Raw genomic sequence first — 21,629 nt, 5'->3', positions numbered from 1 at the left:
ATCCCATGTATCAATACCATCTTTATGTGATTGCTATTTCATTTGTATAGTTATATTAGTGCTAGGTCTCTTCCGATTGGGAACTACTTAGTTGCTACTCTTTTTTATACTTGTGATTCTCACGATTGCATACTGATCTTTCTCTCCGAGATTTTACCTTATGTCTTTCTCTAAAGTGATTCTATTGGGATGGTGATTCAGGTCGTTGAGAGCAAACCAATTTGTATTGGGTGAGTTGCATGTTGAGTTCACCGTGTTCTTCGTTCTTTATGGCCCCCTCCATGTTCCCAATTGAGTCTTGGTCAATTCTTGAAGACTGGGTCAACCCCGTAGGCTTAGCCCGCATCACTAGATGTATGAAGTACACCGAGCAACAATTTACACAACATGGATGCAAATAAGAAGTGCTACCGGTTGGGCTAACAAGATAAAGCTTGCTCTCGAGCGTGGCAAAACAAGGAAAGCTATGGCCGCCATGGTTATGCATGTTTTTTGGAAATTTTGGAAAGAGCACAATTCTAGAGCTTTGCGGCATCAACCATCGCTAGCTTTTCTAGTCATATTCAGGATTAAGGAGGAAGCAAGAGCTTGGTCTTTGGCTGGGGGTATGTTTTCGGGCAATATAATTACGGAAGAGTAGACTCCCATTTCTTGAAGTCTGGCTTTCATAGGCATTTGCCTCCAAAACCTTCTTATAATTAATGAAATGAAAAATCTTTTGCCTTTTTTCAAACAAAAAATGCGCTGGGTGGTAGAAGGAAAAACCACCAAAGGAAACTGGTAGGGCAGTAAGCAAATATAGCTAGAAAAGCCTACATAAGCATGAAAACGTTTCTTAGATGAGATGGCATCTGAAGGTATAATAGCTGCCCCCCATGGGGGCTTCACAGCGATTCCAGCTTTTGAACCGTCGGATTTTTACTGTTCCTGATCAACACTCGATCTCAGCCGTCCATTTCTGGCAGTAGCGCCCTAGCAAAAGCCATGAACCGACCGTTATCTACCCGCATCAGGCTGCGTCTGGGCCCGAGCATCGCGCGGACCCGCCTGTCTGCCACTGCGGCTGGATCTCTGTCGGTACACATTTGCGTCAGGCAGTGAATCTCCACCCGCAGGGGTATTTTCGGTCTTTCAGCACCTGCCATATAAAAAATGAGATCGGTTGACCGAAACCCTAGCCGCCTTGCCCAATCGCTGCTCATCCTCTCTCCCAATCCCCTCGCTCCTCTGCCCGTCCTCCTCCTCCCCAACTGCTGCGATTCTCTCACCCCGGAGCTCGATCGCCAAAGAGCGGCGGCGGAGGACGACAGCAAGACGATGCTGGGCCACGGGAGCTCGCGCGGCCGCCGGCCAAGCTCCATCTCCTCCACCCCTCCCTTTCCCTTAGCCAGAGCAGAAGGAGGCAGCAGGGCGGTCATCAATCGTTCGTCTCCTCTCGCGCCGCCTCTCCTCCTTTCCTCGTGCTCTGCTCTACCCTTTTCTTCACCGCGCGGGGGGAACTGCGCGAGCGCCGGGTACCAGCCCCGCTCCCTCGCTCCCGAGGTGAGCTTGCCGCCGACGCGGGGAACCGCAAGAGCGCTGCCTCGAGCCGATTGGCGGTTACCAGCGCCCTCCTCCTCATCCCTCGAGCCTAGACCAGGGGCTGCAGCGGCGCTTCGCCTCTCCATCCCCCGACCGAGGTGCGAGTGAGTCTTGCGGATACGGGGCACGCAAAGGCCGGCCAGATCCAGGGCTCGAGGCAGCGCGTGGATTTCTTAGACGACGAGAGTGCATCGCTTACTGATGCTAAAAGGTTGGTTTCGATCAGGATTTCTCCGTCACGGTGGTCGATTTGATCTGGCGTTTGACCATTCAAATTTCCCATGTCATTCATTTGGCTTGCAGATTGTTTGTTGCGTCCAGTGTATTCGTGGGAATAACATGGGCCGCCGCAGCGGCTGAGTTCAAATGGAACTCAGGTACCCAGTCTTCTCTCTTTCCTCATGATTCTATCTTAGTTTAATCCGCACAAATGTTTCTGCCCGTTCTATATACCTATGATTGTTGGGCAGAACCAGGAGATTGATCTCAAATTTGTTTCCTGCTCTTTCAATAACTTTTTTGGACAAATGTGAAGAACCAAAAAGTGGATTGTTTCCTCAAGTAATTCATGCAGTGCTTACGAATTATATTTATTTATAATTGCACATTTTATTTATCAGAAAAAAATCTGCCTAACCTTTTTATTTGGTATATGTTGATATACAGGAGGACCTAGACAGTTGCCTTCATAGAGAAGGATGAGGACGCCTGCTCGCCACCATGGATTTCGCCGGCTCGACCCTAGAGGTTATGTCTCTGTCCCATCATCTTCACCTCCGGCCGCATTGGTTCTGACCTGATTTGCCGCGTCACAGTCTGGATGCCGCCACCGTCATGAGATCAGTTGTTCAGGGCTGAACGTCGATGGCGTTGTTGATCTCCAGGTTTGCCTCCCTCTCTGTGTTTTCATGTGCGTGCGTGTGTGCTGGCTAACAATCCCCTTCTTCCTCCAGCAGCTCAAAAGGTAGTTTGACCTTGTTAGTAAGGATAAAAGGATGGATCGGCAATGCTGATGTAGCCTATAACTTAGAAAGCTCATAAATATTAGTATGTTCACTGTGATAACCTTCCTCGCGTTAATTTCTAGGTGTGCAAGATGGTGGCTGACGAATATGGTTGAGTTCAACACAATGAAGTTTACTTATCAGTTTGGTAAAGAAATTTTATATCTATAATGGTGTTTCTCGCATATTAGTTTTTTTGTTGATTAAAGCCTGGAATCAATAAGAACAGAATACTATGTTTTATCAAGATATACATGAAAGAGGCTTCCTCCTTCCTAATTATGACTTAAGTCAGTGCTACCACCTAAATATGATTCAACTTTTCTTAAAGGAGACTCCCCACATAATGCCTACTATGGCCTGCAGTCAACAGATGCAGACTGCATTTTTTATTTGTTTTGCTTTCAAGAGAAATTTACCTGATTATGAAACAAATTATTATCTCATTGCTTTTGATTAGTGTGGTTGTGATAACAATAAAATTTACATGTGTGTACGGTCGGTTACCGGATTTCAGGTTTCAATCTCAGTTCACCTTTGATCATTTTCTGAAGCAAAGTAAAACATGGAAGTGCTCGATGTTATGTGCGTTCTCGCTGACTGTCTGTCTGTCGACGCAATGGGAGGGGTCAGTGTCACGTCCACTAACTGAGTGGCGTGGAGGAGCTCCACCGCGGCAATGGCTAATTGTTGCAGTGTTGGTGTCATTTAGATTCGGGTTCATGGAGAACATCTGATGGACATGCCAATAGCTCTGAAATGGATCATTGATCTCATCTGTAAGGTAATGGTTTAAAATTCAAATAACTCAAGCTTTGTCAGTTTTTTAGTATTTGCTTTCAGGCATAGTGCTGAGTTTCATATCCAAAAAGAGTTTGAAAGTGTAGTTTTTTTGGTATTTTCTATCCAGCAGAGATGTTTAAACAATTATGTTACTTCCAAATAATTATGCATCGTACTTTGTTTGGTTCGTTCCAACGTGTGTGTGTTTTCACAATTTTCCTTCTAGATCATGGTTTGTTTTGCCCCGATGTGCATTTACTTCTACATAATGGTGTTCCAAGAAACAGCAAGCTAGCTGCAGGAGAAAAGATCAATCTATGTAGTATTGTTCAATGTACTCAATAGCTTCTTTTTTTATGAAATTTAGCATGCATCCAAAGATAGCTTGCCTATACATTATACAGCCTCTATATAGGTATAAATTATGCCCTGCCGTGAACCTATTTTTGTTTTTGCCATTTTGAAAGAGGTGCAAAACATCTCATGTTCTGTAACGGTATTAGTAAAAAAACATATTTGCTCTCCGCAGGATATTTTTATACCAATGCTTGCTGTAAATAAGGTCACTATTGGTTATATGACTTCCACTTTCAAATTTAATTCACATGTTGGTGCCAGTTTTGTATAGTTTTAGACATGTTCTATTATATCGTTTCTGAAATCAACTTATAGATCATATTCTGGCTGCAGTCTTGACCATGTTTCATCGCAGGAGACGATTCTTTCAGTCTAGAGTTGCTTCATGCTTTTGCTTGCTGGTCACCTGGTCTGTTTGGTTGGTTACCTATTTTTACTACCCAGCTTTTTATCCACAGTTGGTACAGATATTTTGCCACCTATATTTTGGGTCCGAACACACGTAACTATTTATATTTCAGATTGCAGTACATGAAAACAACCATTAATTGGCGAAGCAGCGAGGTGAAGTTGCGTGCTGACCGACATGTTAACCTCTTCGTGCCAGGGGTAAGCTGATAAATGACGCTATTTACCTCTCTTGCTAATTTTAGTCATGTTTTTGGTAAAATCAATAATACAGTCACCTTACATGGAGCGTTATCCCTGGTTGTGCTAAATCCATTTGTTCACCATGGGTACTGCTGCTATTATTAGAATACTAGGATACTGCTATTCTTTTTAATGCTATGGTTTAGTATTGGTAATTCTAATACTCGCTTATTCTAATTTCCATCTCTATATGCTTATATGTGGATATACGTCAACCTTAAACTGAAATTCATGCCTTTTTCTGCTTGAAGGTTTCTCCGTTGCTTTGTCACTGATATAGCCTGAAGTATTATCAATTTAGGACCAGAAAGATGTTCAAGCGGTTTATTTTTAAAACCAACCATAGTTGCGCATTAGAGAGACTACAGTAGGGTGTGTGTTCTCTAAGTAACAATTAACAAGCTCTTGCAACTAAAAAATCAAATGTTAGGTGAACGAACTAGGACAACTTCCATAGGAAATGGTTTGGTACTGCAGGCTAATGTAGTTAAGTGGATGAACTGGGACATCCTCCTCTGAAAAAAAATAGTTCCTTGCCATTTTCATTGTAAAATCACATTGAATGAACTAGGATTTGTTTACATCGATTCAAGGCATTAGCCAGCCGGGAACAAAGCAAAGCAGCGACCAGCAAGGAAAAGATGCGAGCAAACAGAGGCGGGCAGGGACGTTGGTCGTGAGATGGAGATGAGGACTAGGTCCCAGTGGTATGACAGTATTTAGCTTCTATAAGCGGTGTTTTATTTATTATGAGTAAATAATATTATTTGCTATGTAGCATTTCTGCCTACTATCTAAAACTGAGCTCTCTTTTTTAGTGAATATTTTTTATGGTGTCCATCCACTGGCATGCTACGCCTCACAGTGTAGCCTTATCGCCGATTTAGACCCAGCTGTTGCATCGCCATTCTTGATGTGGTCACCTCACATGGTTCATTTCTCTCTCACTCGCGATTTTCGGCGGTGTCTCGCAACATAAAAGACTATTGTATAAAGATCTTCAAGTTCTAAATTAGTTTTGCAGTTTATTTTTGTCTCGAATAAGTACTAGACACATGTTATTTTGTATATTGAGGTATTTATCATGCTTTTGTATGGTTAGCGACTCATATATAGTCTTTTCATCAACTAAGGTGGTTCAATTTGTTACCCGTTTTTTCGTGAGAGGACGTTGTTGATTTCTTACTGCTATATTCAGAAGAGTATATAGGCCAGTAAATTCAGCTGCAAATTAAGATAGTAACTTCATGTTAATATTACCGTGTTTTTGGTTAAACTGCTTTTTTGAGAATTCCTCTATGATAGATTATATTAGTTCAGCAAACAAAATGAAAACATACACATACCATGATGGTTCTATTGTCTGCCTCACCACTTGACCTCCTGTATATTGATTTTCTCATTGACATTCTTTTGCTATGTATTTTTATTTTGTTGCCAATTTGTTTTGTATTATTTTGTTTGTGAAAGACCAGCCTCGTGTCTTTAGGTTCGACCTTTATCTGAGACTCATGGAGATGTTCTTGAAGTTGGTTTGACCAGGGATAGGAAAACGGTGAACAACAAGGTGAGCCAAAAGTATTTTGTCTTATGATACCAACATACCACTTTTGTTCTGTTTACCTCTTCGGGTTAGTAAAAGACAAGAACAGGATCAACATAGTGTTGGTGGGTCGCAATAACCTAATTTGACTCCACCCTGCTGCTAGATAAGGCAATTATATGCATGTTCAATGTAGTTTACCATAAATAATTAAGGTTGTCGTTTCAGTTTCCATCTATTTGTTTTGAATGTGATGAGAAGACCAGATTAACCTTCTAATGAATTAAGGCCAACCTGTTATTTCTTGTGCATGTCTCATTGTGATTTTTGTACTATATTGTCCTGCCCTAGGTGGTAGGAACACGTAGTTTTGATTGGTGTGACTTCATGATAATGCATTTGGCTTTCACCTTTTGAGTTTTTTTTTTATTTCGCCTGTTGCATCGTAGTACTATTTCATTCATATGTGATTATCAATTCACTGCTTTCATTCCCATACTTCTATACTATTGTTTCCTCTGTTTGCTATTTTGTATACTTCCCATGTTGGTTTTTTCTTTCAGTAACTGATCTGATCCAAGAATTATATTAATGCATTTCCAAGGGCTTAGGCATAGACTAGAGATTCATGGTGTAGGTCGTATATTGCATATAGACATATTGTTGGCGTGGTCTTTTTCCTCTAATTCTTTTCATGTAAGTAATTTATCTAAGGAGAGCATGCTGTCTTTATCACTTATAAACTAATTTTCCAGCAAAGTACACCAGTCCATGAAATGAACACTGTAACCCTCCATCGATGAAATGAAAACTACACACATGTCTCACTGTTTTGCTTTTGACCTGTGTACCTTCAGTTTAGAGTAGTTATGTACCCTGCCTGCCCGTACCAGTGTCTGTAAGTTGATCAGTTTTCTCCTCCACATGATTACCGTTTCACCTACCTGGTTTTTCTTAATTACAGCTAAGTTGTATAATAATAGTGTCCAGTCTATGAATTCTTTCATGCATGCAGTTTTTATTGTGTAAATCAAGCGCTGAACTAATGGACAGTTAATTTCAGGGTGACACCATTTTGATATCTTACAAATTAACTGACACAATCAACCCAGAAACAGGAATGTTTATAACAAATCAGCAGAGGAAAATGTACCAATCCGAATGATGCCGTGGCCTCCATGCTACCGGTCAAGATGACCGTGACTGTCACCTCGATGGCCACCGCCGGTAGAGCACAGAAGCCCTGCTGAACCTGCCCCGTCTGCTTGACGGTTAAGAACTCCTCCAGCGCCTGCAAGTTCACACCGGAGAAGAATGGGTGTGTTGCATGAGTACACCCTGGCCACACCGTCGTCGGTGTCCACCACGCACATATGCTGCAGGGGAACAAGAAGCACCTCTCTCCTTGATGGATCTTTTTTCTCTGTGTTGTTGCTCCACTTGAAGTACTCCGTCTAGGCAAGTATGCTCAGAGTAGCAACGAGATCTGGTGCCAAACCGCGCGCATGTGCTCAGTGAGGCAGAGCAAGGGGTTCTGATGGCTAACCGCACCATGCACGGAGGCTGGCGGTGGCCATGTCTCTATTCCAAGCTGGGGTGGAGATGGAGCACTGCCGAAATAGCACAGGGGAATCCTGGAACATGGATCTTGTCCTTTTGCTTGAGAGAGAGAAATGAGAGGAAATGGAAGGTAGGTGGGGAGAGAAAACAAAGGAAGAGGAATCTTTTGTACTAAACTATCTGAATACTGATATAGATTTTTGCATTGATGCCAGTGAATTATGGAAGAACAAATGGAACCAATTCACCACTGGGTTTCTTTTACCCATTTTTACTTGCATGTTGGAGTGTTTACAGGTAGCAGTTAAGATGACTTTAGATCTCAATTGTAACAAAAGGCCACCCAATACAGTTTGTTGCATGCAGAATTTACATTAAAGGTGATTTTTCACATCCTCTTGTATACATAATTATTAAACTTTGCTCAGTTTTCCCTAAAATTTTAAACTTCTGAGATTGCCCTTTTTCAATGTTCTAATTAACAATCGTTATCTGTTCGTAATTTCCTGGTGTTCGCTATGATTCGTAAAATCTAAAAAAATATTACCGGTCCCGCATATGTACACGGTCTCATGGGATAGCCTTTTAGCATTGTGTGTTACAGGTATTATCTTCCTTTTAGCACTAGCAGTTACATCTATTTTTTATCTTCCAGTATGTTGGCAAAATATTTTCATTCGTAGATGCATTTTAAAGTGATGCTTGAACGATCAGAGACAGTATTGGTACATGTTAGCCTTTTAGCATTGTGTGTTACAACTATTATCAATTGTCTTTCTATGTGGATTAACTTTGATGCTAGCCTTATGCATTTTCCCATACCACATAAATATTTTGAGACAGTACTAATTTTAAATCTTGCATCTGCCACAAATAGTTCCTATAAATTGTAATATTTTAGGAAGTTGGTGTGCTCATCTCTTGTTTCATGTGCTCATCTTTTCAACTACCACTAAAAGTTATTTAATGATTTAAAGGTTTATTTATTATTTGGCTGGTATTTTGTGGTTCAACTGGACTTACTCATATCCAATTTCGCTTAGTGGTAGTTGAAAAGATTTTTACCCTGGCCTTGGATTCGCCTTCTCGGTGAGCGTGGCGGGGGCAACCACAGGCGAGGTGACATTGGAGTCGTCACCTCTGGTCAAGTCATACGGGACCAGGAAGCGGGAATATGCTACAATGGCCTTATAATCCTGAACAGAGGTAGTATTTGCCTTCTACAATGTGTTTATCCTTAGCCTATAGACATATTGTTCTTTCATACATTTACGTGATCCGTTTCTAATAAGCTGATGCCGTTTGGGATTTTGTTACCTGTTTTGTGTTTGTTCCTCTTCTATCAGAAACTGGATGATTGATGACAGTGATAACCAGATTAGAAACTTAGCGAGAAGCCGAAAGCTGATACCAGAGCTTTGACATGTGTGTGCAGCAAAAAATCCCGTTTTTACACGCCATGTGCTTTCACCCTGGCTGCTTAGTATGTTAGATTTATTTATGTGTAATGGCTTCAGTTAAGTTTTTTTGGTTGCTTCTAACACTGATGTCACCCTTCTGAATTGAAAACCCTATCAGAACCATACAATGTTAGTTATTGTATAATATATTTCCGTACTTTGCTGCTTGTATATAAGTGTTTGTACTTCGCTTACCATTTTGTGTACTCTATTCTAATTTCAACTATTAGGCATGTTGTTTGGCATTGAAACATTGTGGTTTTGGAATACTTTAGTTTTTGAAAAATTCAATTGTCAAAACATTGCCATAACAACTATGACTAGAAATAAAAGACTTCATGAACATTGGTGATTAGAGCGTGATCATATTAAGAGATTTAAATCCACACACATAGTGTAAACCCTTTATCGCTTTTCCACATGATTGTAGTAGCGTAATATGAAATATAAAAATGTACGACAGCCCCGGGGTCGTGCGCCAAGGCGCACATCTAAATCTAGTATCACATAAAAGGACGTACCCAGTGCTGAGAGCGGGAAGGTGTTAGTGGCAAGCTTTACCCTCACGAAGTGCAATGTGAGGATACCGCGACTTGAAGATGGCATATCACATAAGGTAAAAAGAAAATATAGGATCATGCCAGCATTTTACTGAACAAGCCATGGAAATACAACCCAGTTCTTCTGAACCCTAATTATTCTACTTCGTCAACATGAGTCTTCTGGACCTGCACATTAATTAACAATACTTAAACTGATTTCCCCAATTCTCAGGATACGTCCTAGTTGCTGATGTACACCAACACTTGACAACATACTCTTGTTGATGCACAGTATAAGCCACCGCATAGTGACACAGGCGCGCCACCTCCTGGCTGCTGCTGCCATAGCGCATGTCCCCAGAGCCCACTTACACGAGCAAAATCTAACTGGAATTAGTTCCACGAGCATGAAAGCATGGGCACAAGCTGTATGTCTGACAAAAGAAACTTATGGCGTGAGCCTTTGCGGGTCGCGAGGGAAAAGCGATGTCTTCCTGATGTTGTTAAGCGCGCAGAAAAGCATCACCACTCTCTCTAACCCGACACCAAAACCGCCATGAGGAGGAACACCATAACTGTAATTGTCAACACAGGTGGATTCGAGTACCAAGGTGAAGAAAAACATGTATTAGTATTCCAATGGATTGTTGCAACACATGTTATATAGTAGTGGTAGATAAGGGTGCAGAACGAACCTGAATGATTCAATGTATGATGATATAGTACTCGTATCAATTCCACACTCGATTGCACGTTTCCTCAGCAACTCATGCGTGTGAATTCTTTGAGCTCCAGAAATGATTTCCTCGCCTGTCATAAAAAAGAATTGGTTCAATATCAGACTTGCAACAACAAGCACCGATCTAGACTGAAATACCCACCTCGGATGAAGACATCGAAAGAGTTGCTGTAAGCAGGGTCCTCATAGCAAGGCATGGTGTAGAAAGGGCGCACGGCCAAAGGATACCGATAGAGGATGAAAAATTCTGTGCCATACCTATATATATACCAGAAAAGTGATATAGCTGAAATCTGAAAAGTGCTATAATTATACAAGTGAAGTAGACTCCACATACTTCTCCTTAACAAGCCGACCAAGTTTTTTCTCAGCTTCAGTGTTGAGGTCACTCATAGGTTCGATTTCAGTTCCAGCGTCCTGTCAAACAGTCAAATAATCTATGTTTAATCTTTTACCATACTCATAGCTGAGTTTTCGGATAACTTAATTTCTTCATATTAGTTTTATTCTGATATAAAAAAGATGCCAAGCAATGTTTTAGGTAGCTAGACACTGAAACTATTTGAAAAACTGGTTTGCTTGAACCCAATATCCAAATAAAAATGTCATGCTATAATGAAGTAAGTTTATGTAACATACTTGTTCAAATAATCATCAACCGAGTGCACATTTCCAACTTTAGAAGTGTTAAGAATAAATCTGGATCTTGAGTTTTATAAAAGCAATACTATTATCTCATAGCATCAGATTCATCTCCTGACCACCAGTAGATCTTGTTTCATTGCAAAATAATAATAAAAAGTAATTTTTCTCTAATCTCAGTAAGTTCTGCAACCAATAAACCATTCATTTTCTGACAGCATGCACCTAAACAAGAGTTAACTAACCATTGGAACAAAAGAAAAACTTCCTCAAGACTCCTACTGAATTTTTTCTCCACAAGTATCTAAAAGTTCACCTTCCACACTATATGGATCGACTTGAATGAGTTTAAATTCTGAATGAAACAATAATTTTTTAGCAATGATAACCGTTACACTGAGACTGGAGAAAATTTATCGATAAATTATTCAAAAGCACAAAAGCACCTAAAATGTAATTCTTTTTTCCAGATAACCAAGAAAGCAGTGTGTTGATGATGCCAGAAAATGATACCAATTTCTAACAGATCATGATTATATCTTGTTAATAACACAATTCAGTGGATACAAATCCAACAAGTTAAACAATACTATAATACTGTTCAAGCTGTAGGTGACAGTTGGTCGATAACATTGGCTAAAATTTTTGTTGACACCTGAAAATTGGTGAGAAAACATGCTCACAATATATCAATTTATGTGCTGTCATATTTGGGATTCTTCTGAAGACTATACCTTCCGGACAACTATTAACAACTAGTTTTTTTTTTTGTTTCACAGGATTCTCAACTTGGACGGTTCAATCAAAATCGCAAGCAAACATATAGTGGGGGCTGGGGGTATTGAAGTTCTAACGTCACTCATACAGTGAGGATAATACCAAAAAAGCATATTGTATAAAAGCAAACATCACTGTTGTTATGAAATAGCCACAAAATCGACTAAAATTTAGTACCTTCAGCATTTGAATCCCTTCCTCGTATGTTATCTTCAAGGTTTTCTCAAGGTACTGCATGAATAGCAGAAGTTGAAACAGTAGCTTGAGCAAAGCATACAGCTTATAACACAAAATAATAAGGAATAATGTTTTACCTTGAGTGGTTCAAATGGATACTGCTTGTTTATTATCTCGAGTAGATTCTTACAATTTTCATTCAAGTGTTTGAATATTGCTACGAATAAGCCGTCTATAATATCACAAACCTGTGTACAAAAATCAGTACTTGGTAACACTGACTTCAATAAATGAACTAGAGATTTTCTTTTCCTTCAAGATCTTCCTTACCTCAAAGTAATGCTCATTAATCTCCATTTCTGCATCTAGTCCAGTAAACTCGCACAGATGCCTGTGGGTGTTTGAATTCTCTGCTCTAAATATGGAACCAACCTCAAACACACGGCCAAACCCACCAGAAATATACATCTGCTTGTATAACTGAGGAGATTGGGCTAAACAAGCAGGCTGGCCATGGTACTGTAGCTCGAATACAGCTGCACCGCCTTCACTTGATCCAGAAATCAACTTGGGAGAGTGGACCCCAATAAAACTCTTTGAGTATAAATATTCTCTGAATATCTGCAAGCGTATTCAACAATGGTTACATGCATGGACCAAAAGAAGAAAAGAAACACTACATGCTACATACATACTAATAAAATATAGCTGCATAGCTCAACGTTGAAGTTTTAGCCACGTGTATTCATAAATGTAACCAGCATAAGCATAGTTTTAGCCACTCGTGCAATCAGACAAATACTGAAGCTCGACGTGAAGTGCCTTTTGCTTAATAGGTGGAGAACTGGAGATACTAAGCTGAAAGAATGAACAGTGACTGGATCTTTGTATAACAACAACTAAGTGCATGGTGCTAGCCATAAGACAGTATGCTACTACTTGGTACAGAAGAATACCCTATGACAGGAACGATAACATTGAGTAGAAGAAGGACAAATGCTCACCATTTCAACTTCGGATTTGATACGGAAGGTTGCCTGGTTCGTGGCTGTCCGCAGCTCGACAACTCGATAGGTCAACCCTGTGTCCTGGCAAACACGCACCAGCTTCTCCCCTTCCTGCAATCATGGCAAGGGCAAAGCTCGATCTTAAACCCTAGGATGATCATAAGGAAGAATCATAGACAGGAAATATGAAGTGCCGGGAAACAATAATCATTGAGTGCCTCCATCCCCGCAAAAAAAAAAAAAAAAAAAAAAATGAGTGCTTCCTGCAAGCAGAAGGCCGGGAAGCAAAGGAAAAGACATACCTGCTCAGCCTTCTCAAATTCTGCTTCACTACGGGCTGCATCCTCGAGGTTGAATGGAAGTGCGGCGATCGCCTCGCTGATGCAGTAGACCTTCCTGACCTGAATCTCCACCTGCCAGTCAAAACGAGCACAGGGACAATTTATTAGCCCAAAGAAACCAGAGATTTAACGCGCATGCACTCAACGATTCGGCATGGCAACAACCATTCAAAACAGGATAAAGGAGGCTCCAAAACCACCATATCTAACATGATTTATTCGCCATGCACGATAAATCCCTGCAGATGACAGGAAACAGCGCTATTTGGCCTAGACGGCTGACCTGCTGTGTCGTAGACTTGAGGGGCTCCTTGGGGACAGAGACGACGCCCTCGACGTCAATGACGCTCTCCCTGCTGAGGGAGGTGGCGAACCGCACCATCTGCGTGCTGACGCCGGCGTCGGCGTTCGCGACGAGCACGCACTGCACGGTGCTCATCTGCCGGCGCAGCACGATGAAGGTCATCTTATTGCTGACCGGGCGGAACCTCTCCGCAAATCCGCGGACCAGCACGGAGCGGCCCGCCGCGGCCTCGTCGAGGTCGCCGACGTCGGTCCAGGACCGGCCGGAGATGCCCTTGGACTGGATCTCATGGTAGCCGTAGTTGGCCGCGAAGGGATCAGCTTCTACCGCCTCAAACTTTTCGGCCTTCTTCCCTGCCTTTTCAGCCTTGGCAGGCTTTGCGGCCTTCCGGGCCTCCTTGTTGAGCTGCTTCTTGCTGATCGTGGCGGCGGAGAGATCGGCCTCGAGCTCCTCCGTGGAGGGGGACGCCGGTGGAGGCGGAGGCGACATCGCGGCGGTGGGAAGGAGTGATCGATAGGGTTTACTGTTTAGCGTCGACGAGACGGATGTACGGACCGTACGGGCGTCGGACTATCTCGATAGATTGTTTTTTTTATGTCGAGCGAGGGGAATTTATAGGAGAGAGCAGAATCGATCGTGATCGTGACCGGTGGGAATTGGGATGGGACCTGCGGGACTTTTATTTAGCGGATGGGCCTGCCGGCCTAGGTTTGGCCTTGTGCCCTTGTGGGCCGTGAAACAGTTGGACATGGTATCGCTGAGGAAGGGCGGATCCTATACACCGACCAGGGTGGTGCTATACGCCGACCTGATCGGCACAGAACAGTTGCCGCACACCCCCCCCACCTTCTCCCGGTAGTTCGTGGGCTTGGCCCATTAAGATTTCTGAACCGTTCCCGTCTGTTTGGTCGCTGGTTTGTTCCGAACCGTTCGTTTCGTATTGGTCGCTGCTTATGTTCGTGTTTGCTAATCACAACGCCCAAGAGAATTTCTCGAAGAAAAAAGAAGCGAAAGGCCAAAGAGGTCTAGGGTTTTTCTCCTCCCGCTACTATGAATTGAGTAAGTAATAAATTGAGCTGTCCCCTAGACGTCTAGGGTTTTTCTCCTCCCGCTGGCGAAACCGGCGGCGAGTCTCTCTTTCGCCTCCGATCCAACTCTGCCTCGATTTAGGGCTACTTCTCGGGCTGATTAAGGGGGAGACCTCGTCTCCTGCCCGGCCTTGGTTGTTGTCTCTGGAGAGAGAAGGGAGTTAGGGTTTCGGGTGTCTCAAGCGCGGCGATCGGAAAACCAATGTCGGCGGCGTCGGATGCGCAGTCGGGAACAAGCGGCGGACCACGGGGGAAGGGTCCGAAGACAATTGATGAGATGCTAGGTCAGCTTGATCTACAAGAGGAGGACTTCAATGATGTGTGCCTGGACGAGGTGGAGGAGGAAATCAAGGAGAGCACCCAATGGTTGGCGTTGGCAAGGGTGAAAACTGAGAGGGGTTTCAGCCAGGCGGCGTTTTTTGGGGAGATGAGAGCAGCCTGGAATTTGGCGCAGGAGGTCAGGTTTAGGGCTATTGGTCAAAATTTGTTCATAGTCCAAGTCTACTGTCTGGGTGATTGGGAGAGAATAATAGATAGAGGACCTTGGATCTTTCGGAACCAAGCAGTACTCATCGAGCCATATGATGGTTTCTCAAGAGCAGAAGATGTGGAGTTGTTCTTCATGCCGATATGGGCTCAAATTCATGAACTTCCAGAAGCTTATTGCAAGGAAAAGGTGGTGAAACAATTAGTAGAGAAGGCGGGGGAAAAAGCTATGGAGGTGAAAACTACTGGTAATTGGGGAAACTATGTGAGGGTGAGGATCCGATATGATGTGCGTAAACCTCTTCTTAGGTTTGTTTCGTTTATCAGAGAAGGGCAACGGCAGGTGTTTGCTCTCAGGTACGAGAAGCTGGCCGGTTTCTGCTCAGTTTGCGGCCTTCTAGGGCATGACTATAAGGAGTGTGGCCGGGGGGTGTATGAAGAGAAGGATCACAAATACAGAGAATGGTTATACGCTGATACTCCACGCCAATCTATAAGAGGTGAGTATGGTGGAACCCGTGGTGGCAGAGGGAATAGAGGAGGGGGGCTGGCAGAGGCATGGGTTCCAGGGTATACCATGAGAGAGATGGTGGAAGAGGGGAGGAGAGTGAGGAGTTGAAGGATACGGGTACAAGCCCACAAAAAAACTCAAATATGTTGATTGATAAGGCAACAGGGGAGGCTGGTGCACGTAAGAGGCTCAATATGCATGATCAAGAATCAGGGAAAGAGGGACAATTGCTGCTGACAGATGAAAACATGGTGGGAACAACTGAAGAGGATGATAATGATACTACATCTGTGGATAGCCAAGGTAACAAAAGAGCGAAAAAAACAATGGATGGTAATGTGAACCCAAACGAGATATTGGCGGGTCCCCTCGAGGGATGCCGCCAGACGCAATGAAAACACTAGCTTATAACTGCCGGGGTGCAAGGTGTGGCCCGGCAGTACGTTCGCTCCTGGAGGTACAGGGGCGGTGTGATCCAGACATTATTTTCCTCTCTGAAACTCATCTGGATAAGGTGGGAGCAGAAAAATTGCGAGTCCAAATGAGGATGTTCGGGGCACTGGTTGCGGAGAGTGATGGGAGAAGTGGAGGGTTGATAATGTTCTGGAAGAGGGATATAGATGTTCAGCTGAGAGCGATTAGACCAAATTATATCGATGTGATGGTTAACAATAGTAATGAAGCAACTAGATGGAGGCTTACGGGTATTTATGGGGAACCGGCCTAGGGAGATAAATATAAAACTTGGGAGCGTCTGAGAGAGCTCCATGGTCAAATTAGTTCGCGGTGGATGGTGATTGGGGATTGGAATGAAATCCTATACAGCCATGAGAAAGAGGGGGGTAACCCACGGCCGCTCCATTTTATGCAAGCATTCCGTGATGCCCTTACCGACTGTTCGCTTGAGGATCTGGGCTACACGGGAGACATTTTCACTTGGAGAAGGAAAAGGACTAGACATGGTCCGGGCATACGTGAAAGATTAGACAGGGCGTGCGCGAATGAATCTTGGGCACAACTGTTCCCATACGCGAGCCTGGCCAATCTAGATATGATCCGTTCGGATCACAGGCCGATACTAATGGATTCGGATTACTACCGTACCACCGCAAACTCGGGAAAGATTAAAAGGAAGCGATTTGAGGGCAAATGGCTGAAAGAGGAGGGGGTACAAGAGGTGGTGCAAACGGCATGGGAGGCGGGTCTGCTGACCGGCGATGGAGGAGTGGCTAATGCTATCGAAAATGTTCAGAAGTCTCTCCATAAATGGGACCAAGCTGTCCTCAAGAAGCCAAGGGTCAAGCTTCGTACCCTGGCAAGACAGTTAGAGGAGGTCCTGTGACGAGAAATGTCTGAGGAAAATGCGAAGAGGCAAGAGGAGTTAACAGAGGAGATTGAAAAGGTTCTAGAGCAAGAAGAAATATATAAAATGCAGCGAAGTAGGGTGAATTGGATGGCGAACGGAGATCGAAATACAACTTACCTCCATAACTATGCAAGAGCAAGAAAGAAGCGGAATCTCATCATGAAGTTGAAGGATTCGGATGGAGTTATGAGGGAGGAAACAATCAGCTAAAAGGCATTATTACTAATTATTTCTCTGATTTGTTTTCTTCAGAAGTGGATGCAACTGATGTTAATCTGTTGCAAAAGGTGAAGCCACGTGTTACAGCTGAGATGAATGAGAGACTCCTGGCCCGTTTTACAGAAGAAGAAGAAGTGAAGAAGGCGCTGTTTGCGATTGGGGATTTTAAGGCCCCTGAAACGGATGGTATGCATGCGATCTTCTTCAAAAAATTCTGGCCATTGATTGGTAGTTCGGTGACTGCAGAAGTGTTGGAGGCTCTAAATACAGGGACAGTTCCTGTCAATTGGAATGAGACGGCAATCGTCTTGATCCCAAAGGTAAATGAACCGGAGCTGATTACCCAATTCAGACCGATAAGCCTGTGTAATGTGATGTACAAGATTATATCAAAAATCTTGGCCAATAGATTGAAAACAATTCTTCCAGAAATTATTAGCGTGGCGCAGGGCGCTTTTGTCCCGGGCAGGTTAATTACTGACAATGTTTTGGTTGCTTACGAGTGTGTTCATGCAATCAAAGGAAGGAAGCAGGGGAAGGCGGGGTTCTGTGCAGTTAAACTTGATATGCACAAGGCATATGACAGAGTGGAATGGGGTTTCTTGAGAGATATGATGACAAGGTTGGGCTTTGCCACTCGTTGGGTAAACCTTATCATGTCCTGCGTATCAACAGTCAATTACAGAGTGTGGTTTAATTCGGATGAGACAGAACGATTTACTCCAACAAGGGGCTTACGGCAAGGGGATCCACTTTCGCCGTATCTTTTTTTGCTATGTGCTGAGGGACTCTCAAGTTTGTTGACATATGAAGAAGAGAATGGTTGCTTACAAGGTGTCAGAGTGTGCCGGGGGGCACCGTCGGTATCTCACTTACTCTTTGCCGATGACTCTCTGATCTTGATGAAGGCTGATATGGCAAACGCAACTACCCTTCGGAATGTGTTGAATACATACTGTGCTAGCTCTGGCCAGCTGGTGAGTGACCCGAAGTCGAGCATATTTTTCAGCCCAAATACGCCGACTGGGGATAAAGAGGAAGTATGTGCAGCGCTAAATATAGATGCTGAAGCTCTCACGGAAAAATATTTGGGTCTACCATCTCATGTGGGAATGGAACGATCTGACTGTTTTCAATTTCTAGTGGACCGAATTTGCAAAATTATTAGCGGGTGGAACGAGAAGAACCTTTCCACGGGAGGGAAGGAAATTCTGATTAAGGCAATTGCGCAAGCTATACCAACCTATGCAATGTCAGTTTTCAAAATTCCGAAAGGGATTATTAAGGCAATATCGGCAGCCATTGCAAGGTTCTGGTGGGGTGAGAAAGAAGGGAAGAAATGCATGCACTGGTATTCATGGTGGAAGATGTGTACCCCAAAGAAGGAGGGCGGCATGGGGTTTAGGGATTTGCATTGTTTCAACCTTGCTATGCTCTCGAAGCAAATCTGGAGGTTAGTTAATGACCCGACTTCTCTATGTGCACAGGTCCTGAGTGCTAAATACTATCCATCGGGGGACGTGTTGCAAGCTACAAGGAAGAAGGGAGCTTCGTTTACTTGGCAAAGCCTCATGGCGGGGATGGAAACTTTCAAGAGGGGATATATTTGGAGAGTTGGCAATGGAGCTAACATCAATATTTGGTCTGATCCCTGGCTACCAAACAGTCCTACGAGAAGGATCTTTACACCTAGAGGCGGTATGCTGATTACTAAAGTGGAAGATTTGATAAATCCCATTACGGGTGTGTGGGATGTGCAGCTACTTGAAGAAATTTTTTATCCAGGTGACGCTAGACGTATAACAGCGATCCCACTATCAGGGTGGAACTCGGAGGATTCTGTGGCGTGGCATTATAATAAGTCTGGAGTGTTTTCGGTGAAATCTGCCTATCATATTGAGTGGCAGCACCAATACGGGAGTCGTACCAAAAGAGCGGATCAGCAGAGCAGCTCAACGATAAATCCAATTTGGGGGAAAGTTTGGAAGCTCAACGTGCCGGCAAAGGTGAAGATATTCACATGGAGAGTGCTGCATGGGATCATTCCATGTATGTGCACGTTAGCTAACAGACACATTGAGATATCAGGACAATGCCCATTGTGTGAGGTAGGCGCGGAAGATATTAAACATATGCTCTTTACGTGTGACAAAGCGAGGGAGGTCTGGCAAGGATTGGGATTGAGTACTGTCATTCGTGATGCGGCCAGAGTTGACCGATCGGGATCGGTGGTTTTAGAGCACATACTCATGACTAAGCTATCTGTGCCAAGTCTGGGCAATTTACCACCTCATGAAATCATAGCAACAGCGGGCTGGTTTATATGGTGGAGAAGAAGGGAGAAGAAATTTGGGGGCGAGGTACCCCCTGCTACCAGAACGGCGCTCTCTATAAAGGCCATGGTGGCAAACTGCGCAAAGGCGAAAATAAACAGGAACGGGTGCCTGAAGCAGGGATGGACTAAACCCCACTCGGGTTATGTCAAACTGAATACAGACGCAGCGGTGAATCTGGACTCGAGGGAAGCATCGACTGGGTGCATTATTCGGGACTCGTCGGGCCAATTCTTAGCGGCATGCAGGATACAGATTGAGGGTGTTATCGATGTAACGACTGCGGAAGCCCAAGCTCTTCGAGATGGTTTGCGCCTGGCGGAGACAATTGGATGCAACAATATTTACATTGAGTCAGACTCTCTAGAGGTCGTTGAAGCGGTCAGGGAGCCGGATTTACATAGAATTGTGGGTATGCCGTTTCTGGACGAGTGTCGAGCTATCGTGGCAGGATTTGCGTCGACACGGTTGTTTCATTGTCCACGGGAGGCAAACAAAGCAGCACATGTTATAGCTAGATCTAGGGAAGACTATGATCATAGTGTTTGGATAGATGACCCTCCCCTCTTTCTGCTTCCACAGCTGGTGGATGATGTAACCATTCTCTGATGTAATCACGTTTGTTTTGGAGCAGCAGGTACCATACGCACTCTTTTCCTTCCTGGGTACCTACGGGGACTGGAAGGTTTTTAATGAGGCGGCCTGCTGGCTCGGTAATATAAATGTTCAAAAAAAAATGTTCGTGTTTGCTTGTTCCCTCTGATTTTGCTGGTTCGAACCGGTTGGTTTGGTCATCCACTGTTCTATTGGTCACTTCTTCTTTAACACTGTTTCTTTAATGCCCCTTATTAATCAGTAGAATGTAAGGGGAAAAAATAATACACAGTTGAATCAAAGTAGAAAGTTCTTAGAAAATATGAATTGTTCAGTGGAATGGACTGATAGCTAGCTCCACTTTTCTGTGAATTTGCATTCGATGAAAAATTTAAATCACAAAGAAATGAATAAATTACAAGTCTAGTAGAATTTAGACGAGTCCTGATATACACTAAAAAGCTGTCTTGAATGTGCAAACTTCCAACTGCTTCATCAAACTTCTCTTTGCAAAGAAGAAAAAGGAAGAAGAAACAAAACAAATGTATATCAGAAAACTTTGTTAATTGAAACGCAGAAATAACTAAATTCATGTGCTAAGAAGATAACAGATAACTTACTTTGATATTTTATCAGGTCTTTTCGACATACCAGATGATGTAACCTTTTTATTTAACGAAGAAGGTGTGGAACCTATGTAAAAATATAAATGTCAGAACATTTTTCCACGATTTGGCCATATGATGGCAAAACTTCATGTGTTCTCCAGGAAAAACATATGATGGAAAAATCTTGTCATGAACAGTTTCTCTTTGTTGAACAAGTACAAAAAGCATGAACAATTTATTGTCATGAACGGTTCCCCTAAAAAAACCGTGAAAGGATTCTTATTGTGAACGGTTTTCCTCTTTCAAAAATAGTTATGGATGGATTCTTATCATGAATGGATTCCCTCCTAGAAAACAGGATTATTAGCGAGACCAACTTTTTTTTCATGAACGGATTTGCCCATGAACGGATTCTTACGATGAACAGATTTTTTGCATGAACGGATTCTTATGTTGAGCAGATTTTATCCATGAATGGATTCTTATGGTGAATGGATTTTTCCATGAATGGATTCTTATTACGAACAAAAAATCTTGCCATGAACGGTTTTCGTTGTTGAACAAGTCGTGAACTATGATAATTAAGTCTTATTATGAACAGAGAAAACATGTCATGAATGAGTTTTTTCATGAACGGATTCTATATCACGAACGGATTCTTTTTGATGAATGGGTTCTTATATTGAACGGATTTTCCATGAATGGATTCTTATGGTGAACGGATTTCTCCATGAACGGATTCTTATTACGAACAAAAAATCTTGTCATGAACGGTTTTCCTTGTTGAACAAATCGTGACCGAATTTTTTTCATGAACGGATTCTATATCATGAACGGATTCTTATGATGAATGAATATTTTTGCATCAACATATTCTTATGTTGAACGGATTTTTCCATGAACAGATTCTTATGGTGAATGGATTTATCCATGAACTGATTCTTATAGGTGAGAGC

General features: G+C 43.0%; 1 protein-coding gene and 2 long non-coding RNA genes across 11 annotated transcripts; 1 reads left to right on the top strand and 2 right to left on the bottom strand.

Annotated features, from left to right (window-relative positions):
• The first annotated feature begins 926 nt into the window (after positions 1 to 926).
• Positions 927 to 9,150, top strand: LOC127307486 (uncharacterized). 9 transcript variants are annotated; one of them, XR_011747156.1, is made up of 11 exons: positions 934 to 1,792; positions 1,885 to 1,958; positions 2,248 to 2,328; positions 2,397 to 2,465; positions 2,669 to 2,733; positions 3,103 to 4,334; positions 4,970 to 5,083; positions 5,195 to 5,307; positions 5,866 to 5,943; positions 6,983 to 8,685; positions 8,826 to 9,149. It is a non-coding gene; the product is annotated as an uncharacterized lncRNA (long non-coding RNA). The 9 variants fall into 9 exon arrangements; XR_011747151.1 differs by having other exon boundaries at positions 936 to 1,792; positions 3,103 to 3,369; positions 4,081 to 4,143; positions 4,247 to 4,334; positions 4,970 to 5,943; XR_011747158.1 differs by having other exon boundaries at positions 927 to 1,792; positions 4,970 to 5,943; positions 6,983 to 7,609; positions 7,695 to 8,685; positions 8,826 to 9,150.
• Positions 9,151 to 9,560: 410 nt separating this feature from the next.
• Positions 9,561 to 14,031, bottom strand: LOC127309554 (aspartate--tRNA ligase 2, cytoplasmic). The gene is made up of 10 exons (XM_051340363.1): positions 13,448 to 14,031; positions 13,126 to 13,236; positions 12,821 to 12,934; positions 12,147 to 12,437; positions 11,954 to 12,064; positions 11,817 to 11,870; positions 10,558 to 10,637; positions 10,363 to 10,478; positions 10,177 to 10,291; positions 9,561 to 10,056 (listed from the first exon to the last, which is right to left on the bottom strand). Exons 1-10 carry the CDS (start codon positions 13,955 to 13,957, stop codon positions 9,930 to 9,932), a joined length of 1,629 nt encoding a protein of 542 aa, XP_051196323.1. The 5' UTR covers positions 13,958 to 14,031; the 3' UTR covers positions 9,561 to 9,929.
• A 6,326-nt stretch (positions 14,032 to 20,357) lies between these two features.
• On the bottom strand, positions 20,358 to 20,758 carry LOC127309555 (uncharacterized). Its single transcript, XR_007857214.1, has 2 exons — positions 20,686 to 20,758; positions 20,358 to 20,565 (listed from the first exon to the last, which is right to left on the bottom strand). It is a non-coding gene; the product is annotated as an uncharacterized lncRNA (long non-coding RNA).
• Between the last annotated feature and the right edge of the window lie 871 nt (positions 20,759 to 21,629).

Source organism: Lolium perenne, chromosome 6 (genome assembly GCF_019359855.2).
Source record: "Lolium perenne isolate Kyuss_39 chromosome 6, Kyuss_2.0, whole genome shotgun sequence".
Lineage (NCBI taxonomy): Eukaryota > Viridiplantae > Streptophyta > Magnoliopsida > Poales > Poaceae > Lolium > Lolium perenne.
The sequence above is the reverse complement of the archived record's forward strand: the minus strand, read 5'-3'. Positions and strand labels throughout refer to the sequence as shown.

Coding starts and splice junctions, on each gene's coding strand:
- LOC127309554 (XM_051340363.1), bottom strand. CDS start 13,957: ATGTCGCCTCCGCCTCCACCGGCGTCCCCCTCCACGGAGGAGCTCGAG. Junction 12,065..12,146: donor TTAATGAGCATTACTTTGAG/GTAAGGAAGATC, acceptor TTTTGTACACAG/GTTTGTGATATTATAGACGG. Junction 10,638..11,816: donor AAGGGATTCAAATGCTGAAG/GTACTAAATTTT, acceptor ACTGTTTGACAG/GACGCTGGAACTGAAATCGA.